General features: G+C 40.2%; 1 protein-coding gene across 16 annotated transcripts in view; it reads right to left on the bottom strand.

Annotated features, from left to right (window-relative positions):
• GRIP1 (glutamate receptor interacting protein 1) overlaps positions 1-21,842 on the bottom strand; it is a 334,173-nt gene that overhangs the window by 226,061 nt on the left and 86,270 nt on the right. For 4 of the 16 annotated variants that reach the window (XM_075080862.1, XM_075080879.1, XM_075080863.1 and 1 more), the window contains exon 1: positions 8,401-8,932. The exons of 2 other annotated variants lie outside the window; for them this stretch is intronic. In XM_075080862.1, coding sequence (XP_074936963.1) covers positions 8,401-8,533 — 133 coding nt within the window. In that variant the 5' untranslated portion in view covers positions 8,534-8,932. Of the gene's footprint in view, positions 1-8,400; positions 8,939-21,842 lie in introns of those variants that run through there. 10 more of the 16 variants (XM_075080864.1, XM_075080865.1, XM_075080871.1 and 7 more) reach the window with 5 other exon arrangements.

Here is a 21,842-nt window from a genome sequence, read left to right as displayed (position 1 = left end):
TAGCACCCCGCCACTCCAGTTCAGTTCAGCTCTTCCCTTGGCCACCTATCCAGGGATAGTTTTCCTCCAATGTCTCATCATCTGTTCAAAGTGCCCAGGGACAGCAGAAAACATAAACCCGAATCCTCCCTCCTCTGTCCCACAGCCACCTGTGGTGCTCCCAGTGTCAGCACGGAGACTGTACTAAAAAACGCACCAAAGTGCTACGTGTGTGATCAGATCCTACAGCCACTCACCAAAATTTACTTCTGCCATCTTAACACCAAGGAGATTTTCAATCTTTTATAGCAAGTATTATGCCCATAACCTGCTGTTATGAAATTTTCACTGCATGCTAAAACCCAAGGAACTGCTGCTCCATATTTTCTACTACATGCACGCACGCACACGCACGTTATTAAAAAAGCAAACTACAAGCTGAGAGTGCCAGATTTAAAAATTAAATTATTGCTAATTAAATTAGCAAGCCTTAGTTTGGCCCCCTTTTGCATATGCATTACAACACAATCTTTAATTACCTGATCTCCTACTTGTCCATGAGACCTTGTCTCATTTAACGCCCATAATAAATTATTTTAACTACCCAAAAAATTATTCAAGACCTTGTTTTCCCCTCATTGCTCAAAGTGCAGTTCCATGCCTTAGCTGCCACACACTGTTCAAGCCCTTGTTGCCGGACAGACATTAATTTCTTCCTGAGCTGTACTATGGTGCTCATCATTGTAGCATTTGAGAGCTTAGCAAACACTGATTTACTTTCATAGCGTACAAGTGAAGGAGTGATACCATTAACCTCATTTCACAGGTGGAGAACTAGAGCACAGAGAGATTATCGTCAAAGGTATGCAACAATTTAAAGGTTGCGGCCTGAGATGCCTTAGGGCTGGATTTTCAGAGTAGTTAGGCGTATATATTTTTTTATATATACAAACCATACTTCCCTTGACATGTTACAGCAGTTTGTGGCAGACACCGGCAAATTCAAGCTTTCACGTCAGGGAAATGAGTCCTGCCAGGAAGGGTGGTGGAAAGGCAGGCACAATGCTGCACGAGGACCCCGCGCAGCCTCCTCCACACACTGATCCATCACAAGCGCCACAGCAAAAATGAGCAGGTAGTCCTTCATAAGGACTCATTAAAGAGAGGCCAAATTAAGGTTATGTAGTCACCCTTAGTTCTACTGCCTTTTATATTTGGAGTATGCGTCTTCAGAACCACAATAGTCTTGCTCACTGATTTCTGTATAATTTCCTGTGTTTCAGAGGTAAACGGGAAAATACTCTGGGGAAAACAATACAACAATAATAAATTTTTTAAAATATCAGTAGTGCTCAGGTGCCCGGGTCATCAGCAGTCTGATCATCATGGACTCCTGTGTCTAGTCACAGCACTACTCCTGCTCTTTTCTGCTGAAAAACATTAAACGATGTTGCCTAGTAATTTCTGCACATATGATGAGGACTACCAAATTGGCCTTCTTCAAATACTATCTATGGTAAACAGGTGTTTATATTCATGCTGATGATTAATTATAGCTGCTGGCATGCCCTACTGAAAAAAAACCACAGCAATCATTCAATAAATGTTTATAATCTCATCAGCAAGGGGCTTATATTGTTTCCTTCTTCCTTCCACTAATTGCTTTAAGTTTTCCATTGGAACTGAAGGCCAATATTAAAACTGATACCTCAGTAGTTGCTTCTACCTCTTTTTCTAATCTTAGTCCATAAAACCTGATATTTCATTCACTTCTCAATATCCATGGGGAAAAAATAACCACATCGCTACAGGTTCATGATGTAAATTGATGGAGTCAGGATTAAAAACAGGAACTTACGCACCATTTCAGGAAGCAGGGAGTCCAGGTCTCTCTAAATTTCATTGTTGGAACCTTATATTGTTTGAACCAATACATTGTTTCATATATTCTAAATATAGTAAAATATAAAGGCTGCCCAATTCTCAAAACACTGGAGTACAACCTCATACCAACAGCCACTGTAAGAGGAGGAAGACCTGTCATGAATACATTTCTTAAGCAGGGACAATCAAGATCTCTAAGAAATCAGTAAAGAATAGGACTAGAAGGTAAATGAAAGACAAGTAGCACAGAAACTGTACACTTGCTAGCAGGAAGAAGTGTTTATGCTTCATGTAAAGAATTAGATAACTCAGGTCTCATTGTTTCAGTGACTTAAAATAAATAAGCTGGTTTCCCTCAAGTAACTCTAAAGCAATGTTTTACCATCCATGCTCTGTGCTGCCCCAGCAGTCTAAGGGACACTTCCAGAAGAGCCACAAGGGGTCATTTAAAAAAAGTAATCCTATTGCTAATAAACTTAAATCAGCTGTTGCACCACTGCTTTAGGGAAAAAAATGGAAAATTGCTGTGGCGTATTTGATACATAACGAAAATGTTTCGCCAAAACTGGCACACACCTCCCTGGCTAGAAGCAATGCATTGCTCCAGTCCTGCAGGGACCCCCACTGACAGACCCTGTGGCTGGGTATCATGCTAGTGCACATATAATACCACCAATTTAATTATCTTTTAATTTATATAAACAACATAATGTGGCTAAAAACACTATTCAAACAGCTTAAGCATCTACAAACACAAGCCTCATCCCAAGGCTTACATGCTTTTAACTAATATAAAACAGGAAAGGAGTAAAATAAGATTTTGATATATGCATATTTCTTACGGGCTTGGAAGACCTAAATAATTTCATGGGATACTCAAAAGCTGCTAACATTCTCCTTTTAATAACCCATTCTACTGGTTTCCTATCTATAAAATGAGAATAATATGTAATTCTTGTTCACCACTTCTTGTGTTCTTCTAGAAAGGATATGTACACTAACGACCATGATGTACAAGAAGATAGATAAACCAGATCACCTCCAAAACATGCACGTAGTTCATCAGAAGCCAAGCAACCTTTTGCGAGAGAATGGTTGTCATGAAATCCAAAACTGCACTCCATGCAATTACCAACCGTTTAAAAAAATCCAGAATCTCAGACACAGGAATATGAAAAAGCAACAGGAACAGCATGAGGGTGCAACACCTTGATCTAAGGAGTGCCTGAAACACAACAGTCATTTGCTACCACATTCACAAATCTCTGAATGGGAAAGTTGATACTGTCGGTCCCAGCAATAAAGCTCAAATACAGTTGTCCTATTTATCACCGTGCCTGGCTTGCAGACTGACAACTGACAGTGGCCCTGTGATGATAGAGCCTCTCTGGACATGGGCATCACATCATGTTCCTGCTGAACTCATGGCACTGGGGTTATCCAGACCTCAGGAAAAAGTGACTTATGGGAAACAGACAGAAATACTGAAGAACTACAATACATTACTGAAAATCTCCAGGGTCCAACAATTATGAAACAGTCATTAAGGAGAAGGAAATAAGGCATTTTAATAAATTTTAATTATTTAAAAAAATATGTTATTTTTATTGTGTTTTCAAGGGCTGCCATATTCTCTGCTCAGGTTACCATGCCTTTTTTGTTGTAGCCTGCAACAAAGGTATTACCTTTAGTTTCAATGAAAGCTGAGATTTTACTGTACTGACACAACAAGACCTGGGATGGGAGGAGAAACTTACACACACACACATCCCCCGTTACACTGCAGACTAGCGACATGCACTCCTTGTAAAATGAAAAGCGATTGTCCTGCACTCCTCACCCTTAAGATTAGTTAACATCTCTGCAACTTGAGCTACAGATATTCAATGCCCTTGTCACCAGATTAATCCTAAAACCACTAACTCTTTTACAACCCCAGTCAAATCTATGAGACTGCCACAAACAAGAACTATTTGTACCAAATTATGAAACGGAGAAAATCTTGGCAAGAACAATGCTGCTACTGATCAGTAGCATTAATAAGCCATAGGTGTATCACTTCCCTCAGTGTTTTGTCTTAGTGCTATTTCAGTAGCAAGTCTCTTTTATCAATATTTAATACAGCTTTAAAGCCACCCAGGTTTTGAAATGCAAAGACATTTGTTAGTAAGATTTTGGCAGCTGAGAGAGTTTCTGCACCATAACATTGAGTCGTGTTGGACAGCAATGCTCAGAATTCTTCTGCTGATATCAGCCCAAATAGCGTAATAGTATGTCATATATCCAATATTCATTTTAACTAATTATTCCCAGATTTCAGTCAACAACGTGGACGTCTTCAACTTGGAGTTCTATAAACCTTTCAGTTTTTCCTTTTTGCCTTATTTGCTATGCTAGGAGTCAAATACTTTACTTTTACCTCCTGATCATGACACAGGGATGGAGATGGGACAATTAACGGAAAGAAGAGAAAGATCAGCACATGCATTTTGGAAGCAAATTCGTAGAGGTTGATTGCCCTAGAACTGAGGAACCAGATGATTCTCACACAAGAATTGTGGAAGAAGTAATAAAGGGCATCACAGAGAAAAAAGATAAAGGACTTCACCACAGATACACTATGGCAAACTACTTTGTCTAAAGTATCAATGCTCTTGGCAAACAACATATACTAGGCCTTGACAAAGGATAGAAGAAAATTATTTGTGGGACTCTGAGTGACTAAATTAACATTTTAAGGTCAGGGCTAAAACAACGAGACCTTTTGGGTTAGGGGGAGTTTACTAGTAGAATTCTTTAAATATTGGGTTTTGGGATCGTTCTTTAATATTTTCATTGCATCAACACAGAAAATAAAACCTTTTTGCCAATGGACTATGCGGCTGACATCATGTTGGGAGGAACAACGTAAGAACCAACAACAATGAAAACAGAGCCTCTTTAGGGAAGATATGGATGACAGAAACCAGAAATAACCTAAATGAGACAAAATTTAAGTCAGTGTTCACAGCAATGCGCTCTGGACCTGCATGGGCAGGTTGTGACAATCACATTTTGTGTCACCTGTGAGGTTCCAAAATCAGTTGGAACAAATAAACCCTTCCAAGCACTTTGCAAAATAAAAGACTTAGTGCTGAAATCAGACAGGGGTGGGGGAAGGAGGGGTTTTGTGTTTGTTTTGGCCAGAGGTGACCAAATCAGGCTGGGTCCCAAAAACACCTTCCTGCTCAAGATTAGGCTGAAACTCAAAGGTCTTGGCAAACACCCTAACTCCAGCAAAAGGACATATGTCATTTTTGGGAGTGTTCCAGGCAGCTTTGCTACACAGCATTCCTGACATTTGCTATCAGTCTTGGTAATAATAAATATAACAAGGGCCTTTTTCATTCAAAGCCTCATTAAAAGAAAGAGGTTCAATGGCAGTGCTGTAACACTGCGCAAGGTAAATATAACGCTCGCTTTTTAAAGCATTTTATGCAATAAGCACGAATTTGCCTGGAATAGGTTGGGCAGCAATTCCATCACCCATCATGTTCACGCTGCAAAGTCTCACTGAAATGAGTATGACACCTGCACTACTAATGTCAATACATGTTTGTGTACCAAAATTATTTAGTTATTCTAGCATTACATAGCACAGCAAGAGACTCTCCAGAAAGATAAGCGAGTTGATGCTGCGTGTCGGAAAATTATATCCATTTAATTGTACCCAAATGGATGAAATGTCCATGCAAAAAGAGGTCTGACTCAAGAGCTGGGGTCTGTTTTTTACCCAGGGAGCTTTAGGCACTTCTGCACCTTCTTTCATCCAGCTGTGTCCCAGTATCACAGCTGATGTCATCTTCCATGACAAAGCTTCAGAGGAGTAAAGACGTTATACCTAACAGCACGAGCTACAGTATCCAGGCACAGCTGGGCTGAGGACAAACTAAAGTCACCTTTTTCCTGTGCTTCCCAGAGGCCTATTTTATTTTTAACTTTGTTTTCCTTCTGTTTGATCCTTTGGTTGTTCTAATGTAGTTTCTGCATTTTCCCATTAATTCTGCCTCCGTACAACACTCTAAGCAATACTACAAAGAGGAAGAAGAGAGAATAACAAGCTCATAAAGTGACTGGCTCAGACAATCTTCAAATGCACTGGCTAATTAGATATAAAACTCATAAATGACGACAGAAGAGGGATGGATAACAATGCAGGGAGAGGAAACTACATCTAAAAAAGCTCCAGCTCCATTGAGTTGAATGAACAAGACTTTGATTTCTTCAGCTCTTATACTCTGAAAATCATACCAATAATACAATCTTATTCTCAAGCACGCATCCTTCTGAGCGTATGAATGCAGAAAGAATGGCTGTTAAAGGCTCTCCAATTACTCTAAATCTGCACTGTAAACAGCGTAACACTACACCATAATTAAATTAAATAGGAAACATTTCATTGTCCCCATTACATGAAATTAAATTTCAAGAAAGCATTTTTAGTACCATCAACAGCATCTTTTCACATTTTGTACATCACTTTAAGTACTTACCACACCTATCCAATCAAAACAGTGACATGTATAGCACACGGAAAGACCAGACAAAAGAAGCACTTAAGGAGCAATTGTGTTTGATGTGGTGTCTCTATAAAGACTCCACAGCTCAAACCTCCTGACATGTTCAGTTTAAGTAACTACAAGAAGTCGCAAACTCTTTGTGCATGCAGCTCCATAGGACTGTGCAACGCATTGACCATTCAGTCCGAGTATTATGTAAACACCACTTCAAAATCTGACATATATTCATCCATTCCGAAATACTTATGACCTCCACAGGCTGAAGTGTGTACTATCCTTTTATTTTCTAAGTAGAATAAAAGGAAAAACCTATTAGATATTTGGCTCAATCTTGATGCCTTACATTAAGTCAAGAGTTAATAATTTATTAATCAGCATTCAAGAAATCCTTATTACGTGTGACAGTTTTTAGAGGGGTTTTGCTTTCTTATTTAAAAAACCTTCAGCAACAGCAATCGGTTAGGGAAATATTTTGACATACTGCTTTGACACGTTCCTTTGATTTACATATTAAAGCAAGAAAAAGTTACTTGCTTTCACTAACATAGCATTTTCACATTTTTTCAGTGCTAAGGAGATTTAAAATTTTCAGTTCTTGTGTAGAAGATTTTATGGTAATATGCTACCTGTTACAACTGTATTGCCCCCAAAATAGGTCTTTTCTTAGAATAACTTAGTCTTAACAACATAGATGAACTATAAGATTATCAGCACAGTAAATATTCTTTAAAATAGAAAGAGATCAGGATTGTACTAAGGAGAAACCCAGTCAACAGCCAAACACTCTACATTAGTTTACTTTTGGAGATAGGCAAGCACGGTGTACCAGGAGAAAGCCAGGAGGAAAAATCCCTTGCTTCTCAGTTTTGCACAGGACAGCAGTATTCTGGTGCTGTAAAGTGCAATCACATTCATCACTTCGTCTTAGAACAAGTGTAAGGTTCTTATAATCTATTTCAGTAAAATGGAAATGAAGCCAAACGATGCAAAAAAGGTACCACACAGTACAGAACAGCAAAGAAAGTGCATCAAACTTCAGCTGCTCAACAAAAAGCACAGCTTCACTGCAAAGCTCCCAAACCACTGGTCAGAACAGCAGAAACCTTTTAAAAAGGTAATTTCTGTACACGACCAGTTCTACTGCCAACACCTTGCCCTGACAGGGCTGCACAACAGCCTGGGCAGGGGCTGAGCGTGGCTTCCCTCCCACCATCCGGCAGGCACCTCTGGGCACGTTCCCTCCTCCAGGAGATGCCCAAGGCAGCACCCGCAGCTCCAAAGCCCGACAGGTACAGGGGACAGACCCTAACAAGCTGCAGGGAACAGCGCAGAGTTTGCACAGACACTTCTGAGCAGGCAGTTTATTTTGGTTTTGGGCAAGCTACTGTTGCCACGTGAGCGCAAGCAAACAAAACCCACCACTTAATTCTTCATGAGGGGTCCTGGACCTGCAGCGAGGAAGCAGCCCACCCGAGTTACTCGGTACTGAAAAGACCGGGTCATAGCAGAGGCTCAGAGGACTGACTCCCCCTCAGCAACAAACATTAATCATCAACTCCAACTTACAAATGAGTGATCACTGCCTTTACAACGCTTTAAAAATATCCACCGTGCGGCTTTCCAAAGACATTACGCGAGGACTGCCCCTACCCTACCGCTTCTCAACACAAAGTGTTTTAACAAAAGGTTTCCAGCAGTCAGACTCAATTAACCGCACCTGATACCTTACCCGGGTTTGCAGACAGACCCCCGGCTCACTCTGAGAGCGGCTGTGCCACTTCAGCTGCTTTGTATTGTTCATCAGCAGTCACAGCCAGATAAAGCACTAACAGGAACCGACGTTTTAATACTTGCATGAGGCTCAGATTCTAGCAGGCAAGGAATATTGTTCGCATTTTTGAGGTTTAAGGGTTTTTTAATCTGAAAAGCATAGCATTTATCACAGTCAAAGGAAAATGAGGTTATGCAAAATACTTACTTCGAAAATGCTCTGAGGCATAATAGTAGACATCCTCATAGCCCTCGTGGTAATCCTCCTCTGGCCGGTACTTTTTGCCTTTTCTTCTCCTCGATCTTCTTATCTGCTTGACAAAGCCCAAGAAGCGCTCCATCTCCTTCCTCAGCAGCACTAGCCGGCAGCTCCCTTTGCCCTCTGCTTTACAAAGAGCTGTCCCAGCATGAACCAACCGCAAGCACCAGAGCAAAGCTGCAGCCTCCGACCAGCCGCTCTGGTACCATTAAAAAACCCCTCCCTTATCTCAGCTATGACTAGGAAGCATATTGTTTTCCCTCTTTTAAAAAAAAAAAAAAAAAAAAGGGGGGGGGTGGGATGGGTGGACTTTATCAAAGCTACCGACTGGAATATTTCAACATGAAAAAAGACAAAGTAGGAAAATACTGAAGCAAAAGGAGAAAGTCAGAATTTCAAGTGGTTATTAAATAGCAGAGGGCAAAGTTGAAGGGACCTGCGTGCCAGCAAGGGGAAGCCCAGCACTAAGAGCTCCCTGTCCGGTGTCTCCATCATTTGAAGAGGGGTTGGGAGGCGGGGATAGGTGTTTGTCAATGGACTGAACCATATCTCAAGGCAAAACAGGTTTTCATTTGCCAGTTAAACACTGCCCTCATATTTACCCAGGCACAGGCTCAGGCTCCCATTTGATTTCATTTGTTGTAAGAAGAGGAAACGCGTCGATCCATTTCTGGCATCACATATGCTGGATGAATAAATAGCAAAGTGGTTTAATCCATACACACAGCCCACTCACCGGCAACTGTGTGCTGAATGTGTTAATTGGAGCAGCAGGGAGAAAGCTCGGCAGCTGTTAAAAAATGACACATATACCCACTGGGCATTAGTGTATTCTAATCACTGCTAGATCTAAACATTAAAAGGCACTCCACAGACAGATCCCCTATAGAGCTGGTCAGGCTAGATGGCCACAGGCAAACAAAAGAAGCGACATCATGAGCATGCCACAACAATACTCATTTAAAATCCTAACAGAGTTTTAAAAACTTTAAAATAAAGGTATGGCGGACTATACTTTGCACAGGATGACAGGAGCAAAAAGCCTGAAAAAGCGCTGGCTTTTTTCTCCTGCTGCGTGCCTGAATCCCACAAACATTCCCTAAGATAAGGCTGGAATTTCATCCGTGTTTCTGATGAAGTTTCCCTCCCGCACAAGAACAAAAGCAGCGTCTGCTCGAAACCTATCACACTGACATCTGCCACGGGGATTTTTTTGTAACTGTGCTCCCACGAGCCTAGAGAGGTCCCTAGTCCAGCAGGACCTCTCCTGTCTGCTGGCACAAGTCAGGGATCCGTCAGCCACCTCAGTCAAACCACGTGCTGAACACGGTCACCTGCACCCATGCTCGCAGGAGATACCATTTTGCACCTTTAAGCTTGAGGAAGTCAGAAAGTCTTCCTGTAAAACCAATTTTACAAGATCATCACCTGGAAAATGAAGAGCAGGCAGCGGGAGGATTCATTTCTGGTGGTAGAGACACTTCAGTGAGTCATTATTTTGCACAGAGCCAACCGGGGCAGTTTTTTTAAAAGTCTAAACGAAGTAAAGCAAAAGCCAGAATTGCAATTTATTATTGTTTCAGGAGAAGCATGCAGATTGGTCAGAATTGAGTTGGGATTTTCTAGTTTCAAAACACGTACATGGTACTAGTAGAGGTCAGCTAGACCTGCTATCTGAGGGTCCTAAAACAAACACATGCTGAAAGCAGGCACTGGAACTCTTCTGGGCTTCTTCCAGGTTCTCAGGTATTTTAAAACAATATTGTCACAAAAACACACCCATTTCATCCATAAAAGCTCAAAAATCCCTGGATGCACCTACCAAGCTCCCCACAGGAACAGAGACTCATCCTCCTTGACCTGAGCAGCCCCTGCTTTTCTCCTGTGAAAATGCAGCCTCTGTCGCTAGCTGATGAACACCCCAAGGGCACTACCAGAATTATTTTTAGTGTTAACTTCTATAACGAGGTTGTGTTTTATTACAAGCCTGTTTTTATCACACAGCTTTCAACTTTCAAAGGGTAAAGACCTTAGAGGAATGTTATAGGCATATTACCAAATATAAAGAAGCCAATAAAACTTTTTATATGGATCTTTAAAAAGGGATCACTGTATGTTCTGCAGGTTTCAGTTCACGTGTTTTTTCTGTGCTCTGCCACTAAGCAGCAAAAATATTACGTTAGTATCATGAAACATGAAAACCAACCAAAGGCTTAGCTTACAGCACAGGCAGCACGCTCTCTTTTCAGAGAAGGAAATATTGTTTTGACGCTATTATTTGCTCCTGTAGAGTGTTCTCCCCGACAGATGTGCAAAAAGTTATTTGCAGGTGTCAGAAACATTCACCTTGAAGACAGAAATCTTGCAGCCATCACCATTCCCTGAAGTTAAATTCTAAAGTTCAATTCAAAAATGATACAGCTACTTTTTTAAAAGGAGAAAATGTAAAACTTTCTTGCTTTTAAAGTGTCCTCTAAATGAGAGCTGAAAACTGAAATTGAGCAGGCACTTGGCTTTCATCAAGTAAATACGCCCTTCTCCAGCACCACTGTTGCTAAACACGCTGGTGTTGCCAGCGAAGTGGCTTCCTAGTCCCCAGTGCACCCCAGGGACACTTCAGTCCTTTCCATTACAAGACCAACACAGTAAATAAGCAGACAAAGGAGCAACGAAATGATCTCAGCTAGCACAGTAAGCACCAGATGTAGTACACCGACTGCCTGACCATTTTCTAGGGAGAACCTATCTCAATTTGGGTGAATTTTGAGCTTTGTAAAGCATGTCATTACCTTGCGCAATGGACCTTCCCTTTCCCATGCTCATGAAGTGCATTGCCCAGGTGCATCACAATCACATATGGCTAATTTAGTAAAGCAGAAAAAAAAATTACTAAATGGTATTATTGATCAGTGCTCAAGGTAATGACTCCCACATATCCTGTATGTAAAGCATGAAGGGGTTGAGGGGGAGCACTAGCAATCCCTGGATAAGCACAGCAGGTTCAAGCTCTCCTGCTCTTCACTGTATCCCACCAACTACTACTGTCTACAAAGACAGGCTCCATCTCCCACACTGAAGATGCAGAAGCAGGTGTTGCCCACAGTTTCTAACACACAAGCTGACAGTCTTGCCAGCACATAAATTATACACGTTTCCTTTTGCATGAATGCAAACAGCAGAGACAAACAATTTCAGCATTTTTATATGTGATTTTTTAAACCTAGAACAAGATAAGGTTTTGATAGGATTTTCCATACCCTGAAATATTCTGGTATTCAGGGCAATTTAAAGACAAGGAAATACCTTAAATGAGGACAATGTTGTTCTATATAACGGGTCAGAATATCAAGTGTTTTATTATACTACAAAGGTTTCTGAACAAAACTAATGTTTCATATGCATTACATACTACCTCTACTGCTTTGCTGAGAACACTGGAGACATTCATTAGCTACTCCTCATGCCATACCTGTAAATATTTTATCATAGTCCTACTTTCAAATATATAAGCAGAGAATTCTGTTTCACAAACACAGTTTACTGTAGTTAAAACAAACAAACAGCAAACTACTGGTTTCCCCATTGCTCAGGATTTACCATTCTGCAGCTTCTTGTGGTGCATAGCTCATTCCTTCATGGAAATGAACATGGCTACTTTCAACTTTCTGCTTGAAAAGGAATAAAAAAAGCCGAACTATAGATGCATACCACAGTTCCAGAAAGGCATATTGATTTAATGGGAGGAGCAGAGAAAGAAACAAATATTGGCTTTCAAATTTTTAAAATGTGATGTGAATAAAATGTGAACATCAGTGATGACATCCCTTAATGACAAAGAGAATAGGATAATTATGCCCAGAGGGCATAAAATTAGGTGTCGGATGATATTCCAAAGTGCCCTCTGAACTAGAATTTGGGAGATCAATATTCTGGTGTTATCATACCACAACAAAAGTTACAATGTAAATACGTCTCAAGCTGTTTGGCTCATCCTTTCTCTGTGAACACACCTACTGCAATCAAAGCAAGTGCTTTCCAAGGTGGCTTCCTTAGAAGCAGCAAGGATTGTCATACTGTCTCCAGTACGATTTGCATAATAAAAATTTTGCCAACTGACACCAATTCGGTAGTATTTACATTCTTCATTCCGATAACTGATTTGTTTAAGTTAAGAAGAAGCTCCAACAAGCTGGATCTGTCTTAAGTCAGTGACTTTCTGAAAAAGACTTCATGGCAGTAATAAAACAAATATAACATTAAGACACTGTCCTTTTCAAATAGGTAAGCTGAGGCATAAGTGCCCTTGCAGCCATGGGCAATTCTCTAGAAGATATTTAAGCATTTTAGCTTAAACTTGCCTTTCTATCCATAGCAAAGATTAGGTCTCTCGTCTTGAAAAACTATCTGAATTCAACTTTTTACTTGCACAAAATTAACTATCTGGTTATCTAGCTAAACTTTCACAGAGGACATAGCTATTTGCTAGAGCACATTTTTCAGTATTTGGGGAAAGCAGTAAGAAAAGCATTTTGGTATCCACAGATAAGCTGCTGAGGTAGTAAATATTTAACGAGGATTTCTATTTGAGTGGGCTTGCAAACATGATGCTTTGAAACCAGAGCCTGTGTAGGAAGCACGCCTCTCTAACGTTTTTATCATAAATACAGAATGGAATATTAACAGTTCTTAGCACATATTTTGCATCCCATTCATCACCATGCTTCAGTGTTTCAAAGAAAAAGATTTTAAATGGAAGAACCCTCCTGTTTCTCCCTCTGCTTCTCTGGGCGGCCCCTAAAAGCCTTTTGCTGAGGGAAGGAACACTCCCGCTGGGAGGCAACCATGTAAGAGAGCACACAAGAGCACCTGCAGAGACCTACCTGCTTTAGGTTACTGCCTTGGGAAAAAAACCCACAAAATTATAAATGCACAATACAAAAATTAAGGTGAATAGAAACAGTTCTTGAAGGTTGGCTGAATTAGGAAAATAGTTCTTTCCCCTCCTCCCTCAAGCCCCTAACCATAAAGATACTGCAAACCTCAAATGGGAAGAACAGACCGTTTCTTCTCTGACTCTCTTTCAAATGAGGGATGTCTTTGATAATCTGCTGTTGTTTTTTCTGGAGACCAGCAATAACAAACAAAGGAACTAGTCCCCTTATTCATCTTACAGTATCATCTTGCCTGACCTTCTCGTTTTTCAAGAGCAGATGTTTGTTTATATGCCATAATCGCTCATGTTAAGGCTGCAATTTTCCACTCACAGTTTGCCCTAAAAGCCTTGGTCTAAAATGTGAGCTTATCTATCTGAAAATTATCAGAAATTTGCTACCTAGTAAGCACTGTAAGAACATATGGTCCACATATGCAGAAGCAGTGTCATGTACAAAGTCAATATTGCATGTGAGGAGAAACTGCAGCCGACCACCCCCTGAGGGACCACAGTCCCACCTGAAACCCCTCTGCCTGAAGCAAGCTTCTGAACGCAAGTTCTGTGCTCTTCCTAAAGATGCCTGGCGAGACCACTGAAAGCATGGGACATACTAAATATTACACTGCACCTCCCTTTCATTTGAAAGTAGAAAAAAATGCAGAATAACGAGTGCACTATCTCTGGAATATTGCTGCATGAGAACTGGATGGTGATAAAATACTGCTTATCCACTACTCTCATATATAAGATCTGATGCTTTTTATATACTGTTAAAGTATGAGTTTGCTCTGATTTTAATGCATTACACTCAGTTTCACAAGTCATTCAATCATTCTTCTTATTCATTGCTCACACACAATCATAGACCATTGTTTCCTTTGCTCCTGAATTAAAGAATACAAGACTTAAGAGCTGGAGTTCAGCTTTTCTGTCATCTAGTTGTAAATTAACTGGAAAATCTTCCCCCCCCCCCTTTTTTTTTTTATTTTGCAAGTGAACACACATTTTCAAGCCAGACTTGCAACTGCCATCAAATAATTGGAGTTCTTTATTGTATCTTATCATATATATATACAATTTTGTATTAACATTCCCAATAGTTTTGCTTTTTGCAACATTTTCTCACATATAAGCGTGCACATAAAACCGTGAATGCCAAAGCAGTGAATGAGGATAAAGTAGAACACAAAAGAGAGAGGAAGAGGCTACATTCATTTAGAGGGAACTGGGGGGCTGCTTGTGGGTTTAATACAAGAACGCCACCTCTTGTATATCGAGAATGCTGAGAAATCTTTGTAGCACTGTTTTAAAAGGGTCACTTGTCAAGTTGAATTTCATGCAGAATGTATGCTTCAGGGAAAAGAAGCTCTGTTTTTTTTCAATTCAGCTGAAACAGTTTGCATACATTCTATTTGTCTTCCTCTCTTTCTAACCTATTTGGCTTTAAATAAATGACTAATTACAATATACGAATATGTAGAAACAAATGTTAACTCGACCACTACTAAGGAAAAACAACTTAGGTAAAATTAAGTATAGAAAAGTTTAAGTTTGCTTTATATTTTGTGACACCAATAATTATTCTACAAGAAAAGCTACCAGACTACTACTCTAACCATAATTGAAACCCCTCAAGGGCTGAAGCAGTAGACTGATATTTTAAAATACTGAAACTAGAACATAATTCTTTGAGAAGTCTGAATTAAAGGTGTTTTCATCTTTCTAAAGAAACGTACCAAATGGCTAGAGGGAACACTACCAAGATTTTGCATACTGTGTCTGTTTTATGCACAAAGTGTATCTCAAATCAACTATGAAATACATACGGAGAAGTGTTTTGGAGTATGGATATGGCTTTTACTCCTCACTGAGTAAAAACCATGATATCTCCCTAATTTTCCACTCTTCAAAAACTGCACATTTCAATTCTAACCATAATTAAAATGTACGTAGACCACTGGAAAGAAACATTAATTAATTAAATTACAGCTCACTAGAATGAAAATACCTAGCAAATACATTAAATTATGTTCTTGCATAAAATCATCAAAATTTTTTCTTAGGCTGCATACCTGTAGGCTACAGGAGGTACAGGGTGCTATTGAACAAGGTTGAGGTAGGTGGGACTTCACAGTTACTTGGTAGAGGAAGACCTGAATGTGATGTGTGAGATTTAAGGCAGACTACAGGAGCATCCATTGCTGGACATCTCTTTCCATGTAAAAGCTTACGCCAGAGACTTTTTATTATGTGACATGAAATGGACTTAATTTCTTTTACCTCATAGGATTAGCAAAAATGGTTGTGGAAAAGCATCCTGCCCATCCTCCCATAGATGCATCCTATCCTTCTCACCAAGACTCTTCCCCACTGCCTGCGGCCACAGCCTCATTAGCAGTGAGCTCTACACACACACACATTCCCATAGATTATCCCACCCTACTTCCATAGGCGTACAGAGGTTTCAACAAGAAACAGCATTACATGGAACACTAGAAAGAAGCAACCTCCACGTGCCATTTACTGTAAAACCTCCTCTCTGCCCATATTCTGTCTGATATCACTTCTCTGTGTTGCAGACATCATATGAAAGATTTAGACTTACAAACTCCTTGGTGCAGAGGAATGTCTATATTCTCCAGTAGCGCCATGATGGATGTTCTACCTCGTACCAATACCCAAAAATAGCAATCATTTTGTAGCAGTGAAAGCCTTGTTATGTTTCATTCTTAAAAACAACCACCAGTCATCCATTGTGCATTCCTCTGATCAAAGAATTACTACAAGAAGAAACTTTTGTAATTTGTTTAATAAATTGAAGGAGCAGTTAGAATTAATAAAGATGGGCGACAGGAAAGAAATCTGACAGGGAAGACTGCAACTAGGAAACTGGAGCAATGAAAAAGCCCCTCCGGGAAAAAGCACAGGCATTCAGAAAGTGATTTGTATCCTGAGCTCCGTATGTTTTATCAGGGTCAAGATACGGTGGATAAACAGAAAGATTTTATTGCAGGTTAAGAAGAAAATTCTGCTCAACAGTCAAGAAAATACAACCACAGACAAATTCTCCATTATCTTCATGTGAATATGCTGTTAAAGACTATGTAAACATATATGCAAATTAAACCATCCATCTGGAGTCCTCTGCCTTAGAGGCACAGGCCAACATGATGGCAATGAAGAATCCAGTTGTTCAGATGGATTAACCCTTCTCCTTCTCTCTAAATACCCTCCACACCCAGTTGGTCCCTTTTTCTTTTTAAATCCTGAATTTTAAGTAATTCCTGTTGTCCTTGCACAATCTGAAACCGCAAATCATACCGAGCAAAAACAACATAGACTTGAAAGGCAAAGGGACAACTTCACGTGGAACCTCACATTAATGAGGCCTGAGTATTACATGCCCACAGAACTGAAGGATCACAGTTTCCATCCACTCAGTACAATAGCAAGGCCCATTGAACATTAGTGTGGTACTTCATCTCCCTCATGCCAACCAGCAGTCTGGGAAACGAGAGCTGCTGACACCTCTTTACGGATGAGGTTTGAGCTTCTGTCCCCATCCCAAGGGCACAGAGCAGGTTCTGCAGTTCAGATTGTAATTTGTTTCCTAGTGCAAGTCCACCTTCTTCCTACCAGGAAACAAAAAAACCCAATAAAATCTGCTTTACACTGCTGTGAAGCATTTAACAAAGAAAATATAGACAAAGCAAATAGAGAGACTTCAAATCTGTCTGCTCCATCCTCCTCCATGAGACTGGTGTTCCTGGATTTGAAGGTTAAGAGGCAAACCACAGGGATAAAAATGCATTACATTCTGGGCTTGTAATCTCATCCACTTCTGCCACGAGTTTTGACATTTTCTGCTGGAAATTCACTCTAACAATAACAGCTTTGCTATATAAAATCATGGGACTAAATATAAAGTGATCATTTGTTCAGTGTTGCACCCTTCACAGGGTCACTACTACTATTCATCAATGACCTGGACAAAAGAATAGGGTGTAACCTCAGCAAATTCGCTGATGATACCAAGCTGGGAGGAGTGGCTGATACACCAGAAGGCTGTGCTGCCATCCAACGAGACCTGGACAGGCTGGAGAGCTGGGCCGAGGGGAACCTGATGAAATTCAGCAAGAGCAAGTGCAAGGTCCTGCACCTGGAGAGGAACAACCCCATGCACCAGTACAGGTTGGGGGCTGACCTGCTGGAAAGCGGCTCTGTTGAGAAGGACCTGGGAGTGCTGGTGGGCAACGAGGTGACCATGAGCCAGCAATGTGCCCTTGTGGCCAAGAAGGCCAACAATATCCTGGGGTGCATTAAAAGGAGTGTGGCCAGCAGGTGGAGAGAGAGAGGTTATCCTCCCACTCCGCTCTGCCCTAGTGAGGCCACATTTGGAGTACTGTGTCCAGTTTTGGCCCCTGCAGTTTAAGAAGGAGAGGGAACTGCTTGAGCAAGTCCAGCAGAGAGCTACCAAGATGATGAGGGGACTGGAGCATCTCCCTTATGAAGAAAGGCTGAGAGACTTGGGTTTGTTCAGCCTGGAGAAGAGAAGACTATGGGGGGATTTCATCAATACCTATAAATATCTAAAGGGTGGGTGCCAGGACGATGGGACTAGGCTCTTTTCGGTAGTGCCCAATGACAGGACAAGGGGCAATGGGCACAAGGTGGAACACAGGAAGTTCCACTTGAATATGAGCAAAAACGTCTTTACTGTGAGGGTGACGGAGCAGTGGAACAGGCTGCCCAGGGAGGCTGTAGAGTCTCCTTCCCTGGAGACATTCAAAACCTGCCTGGACACGTTCCTGTGCCCCCTGCTCTGGGTGTCCCTGCTCAAGCAGGGGGGTTGGACAAGATTATCTCCTGAGGTCCCTTCCAACCCCTACCATTCTGTGATTCTGTGACACTAATGATACAGTGTAGAACAAATACTTCTATTTTTGTTTGTAAAAGACCATGGGATTACTGACCTCAGCATACATTCCAGAAGCAATAGGATTATTGAGGTTTCTTCTCTTTGAAAGCTCATAGTTCCCAAACAAAAGATTACTTGGAACTTACATCCTCTGGCACTTAGCAGAGACAAAATAGCCTCATTTTTCATACCAGCCTTTGATGATGCTTTGTATTTCAGGATTTACTTCATTCTCCTCTTGTGGCCCTTCTCATCATTGGTAAATACAAATGCTTATCAAGGTGTTCTCAGGAAGTCATCCCTAACACATCCACTTTAACTCACATTTTCATCCTCACTCTCTTTTCCCTGTTCTCTTCGACCAGATCCGTATCTTCAGGCTTTGTTTCTTTCTTGGTCTACAGGTTGTGTTGCAGCTAATCTGCTAATGCAACTATTTCAATTTTTGCTCCCTCTGATCAATTTGGACACCTGAGTAAAAATGTGCTTATCAAGAAACACATAGCATTTCTCTTGCTTAATTATGAGAGCCACAAAAGATGAAAACACGGCTCAAAGAGCAAGTTCCCTATTTCCTAACTTGTGCATGAAGTAGCAGAGCTCATAATTAATCACCTCAAGATTCAAGAGACCAAGATACATGAAGACTTCAGTTTTTCCCAACATTAACCAAATGATAAAGAAAAAATTAAGGAAGTTTTACACCAGACCAGATAAATTATTATCAGTGTATAGAACTGACACAGCTAACTTCACTGTCCTAAGGAGTTTTGTAACTTATTGCAGATATCCCAGCTGAAAAGCATTTTCACTGTTCTAGATGGTCAGTATAGACCTATAGGCAACAGTTCTAAAATTCAGACTGGACGTGTATTTTACAAACTGACTTGTTAGCTATTGATATTTTGATTACTTAACCATTAAAAATTTTCCTCAAAAGCACTAAAGCAACTCTGTAGACACACTTAGGCATCCTCCCTGGTCTTATACCATATTGTGCAGGGAGTATAACATGGTATTGACTGGCATTTAAGATTCTTTAATAAACTGTTTTGGAATTTGCAATTCTTCTTTCATCCTTAAAAACAACTTAGGTCTGAGTTTAACCCCTTAAAAAAGGTGTTTCATGTATTTGCAATTTACCATCCTACTCTCTACTCTTGGAATTGGCTTGCCTGTAAATTATTCCATGCGCCACCTATTCAGGTGGAGATCACAGCCTTTTTGTACTTCTGTAGTATAGGATCTCAATCTACAAATCTTCTAAGAGCTTAACCTCAAGCACTGTCCCACTGAGCTGAACGCGACGCCCGGTGGTAGCAAGCACTATGATAAATGAGCAGTTGCTGCATCATACACTCCCATCTGCATTGCCACATCCTAACTTCAGACACAGTTGTGCCACAAGTTCTGTTTTACTTCAGAAAAATTTAAGTGGAATAAAAATAATCTCGCACTGGTTTTAAGAAGGAAAAAAAAAGTGAACTTTTCTGTCGGACCTAAAGATCCCATTCTGGAAGCTGAGGGTGATAGCTTGACATTTCGTTTTCCAAGAAGTCTAAACAACCACAATAAATTTACAAATGTAGACATGCCACACTGTTAAATTTCATTTCACGCTCAGTAAGCAAATATTACCAAACTGTAAGTACTGTCATCCTCTGTCTTTTTAGTTAGAAATCTTGTAGCCAATAAAGGTTTGACCTTGAAATATTTCACAGATGGATGAAGTTGCTTAATTTGCTAGTCACTTTGTTACAGATTTTGCAGAACTGCAAAGTTAGGTCACATTTACTCTAATTTCACTTTACAATAACTTTATGAACTGCATCATCAGTAAGAGTCACTAAAAGTGCATTAATGAACCATGTGTCTGAACTATCATGAAAAAATCAGTTTTGAAATTAAAAATACTGAGAAAATACAGAAGCTAAAGATATTTTTCTTTATATCCAGTATTCCTAGAATTATTTTTAGTGCGAAAACATAAGAAGTAAATCCATACACTATTTTTGTGGAGATTCTGATACATTGACAAAACTAATAGAAGTTTTCTTTTTATGAAGCCAGTGGAAATATATGGCCTTGTGTGAAGGGATGACTAACTGTTACACTATGCAGATATAACATTCTGTACATCAGGTTTTTTAACATGGGCTGAGTCTACACAGATGTGTATTTTAAAGGGAAAAATAAAGGAAAAATTCCAGCTGTTTACTCAAGGGATAGCTGTTGTTTTCTGATACTCTTACTGCATTTGAGGTACTATACCAGAGTCGCTACACAAAACAAATAACCAAATACAAATTATAGCTGCTAACTTTGTAATGATTTAGTTAGCTAAAAAATCCTGTTCAGTTGCAAGACATCGTAACTCATTACCACTTCAAATCTCAGTGAATACATTAAATCACACTTTTTTCAAGAATAAAAATTAATTTCAGTCTAATCGCCAAATAAGAAGACTAAATGAATAAGAATTGCAAAACTCTGAAAAGCCTTCAGGAGCTCTAATGAGTTGTAAACTACTGTAAACAAACATGGAAGTTGAAAAAGAAGCATTTTGCATTTTCCAAGAAAAAAGAAAACAAAAAGCAAACAACAGTTAATTTGAAGTACTGCTTGGTTGCATCTAAGGACGTTCTTTTTTGTCCCAAATGATTCTCCTTTGAAAGACCCACCCTCTCCGACCAACACATATCCCAGTAACTGATTCCCAACACGGCATAGAGCTACTCTGAAATTAGAAAGACTCTTCAGACAATAAAATTAAGCTCCATCCTGCCCATGTCTGGGAACAGTCTCTCTTGCACTTTCTTTCCCTCCTGCCTCTACTGTCACGTAGAGAAGCCCGTTCAAACAGAGTAAGACTGCTGCCCAGCGCATTGACTCATATTGCCTTTTATTCCCACAGTCATGACTTCCATCTAAGTTGTCCACGGGTCAATGTTAGGCACAAAATGCAAAATATTTCAGCCAAACTCTCCCTTGGTCAATAATAAAAAATAATTGTTTAATAATGAGCTCCTGAACACTATCATCTACTGAGGCCAATGGGAAAAACTGTCATCAAATTTCAAGGTTTTTGTCGTATCCTGAATTCAAGCTTTAGGGGTTCCTTTACAACAACCTAAAGGAAATCGCATGCAAGGGCAGGTGGGGGAAGACCCTTTATTTTGCTGCTTATGTTCTTGATGGCATCAACTGTTACACATGAGCACAGGGTCCAAAAGCTGAGGCCTGGCAGATAATGCTAAAAATAAAGCCTACACAAGCTGGGGGAGAAAAAATATTTGCACATCTGACCTTAAGAAGTGACGGCTCTTTAATACAGTGTATCTGTGTTACAGAACTGACAACTGTCAAGGTGCCTTTTTTTTTTTTTTTTTTTTTTGTAACAAGAACGTAGGAATGGAAGAATTTCTGTTGCTAATTTTGGAAGAAGACGATCTGATTTGGGAAGACTAGTCTATACTCCTTAATGGTATGTATGCTAGTCAGGCTAAAATCAAGTCCTGTACTAATGCATGCATTAATGAT

The sequence above is a fragment of the Phalacrocorax aristotelis genome, chromosome 1 (assembly GCF_949628215.1).
Source record: "Phalacrocorax aristotelis chromosome 1, bGulAri2.1, whole genome shotgun sequence".
NCBI lineage: Eukaryota > Metazoa > Chordata > Aves > Suliformes > Phalacrocoracidae > Phalacrocorax > Phalacrocorax aristotelis.
This window is presented reverse-complemented; position numbering and strand designations above follow the sequence as displayed.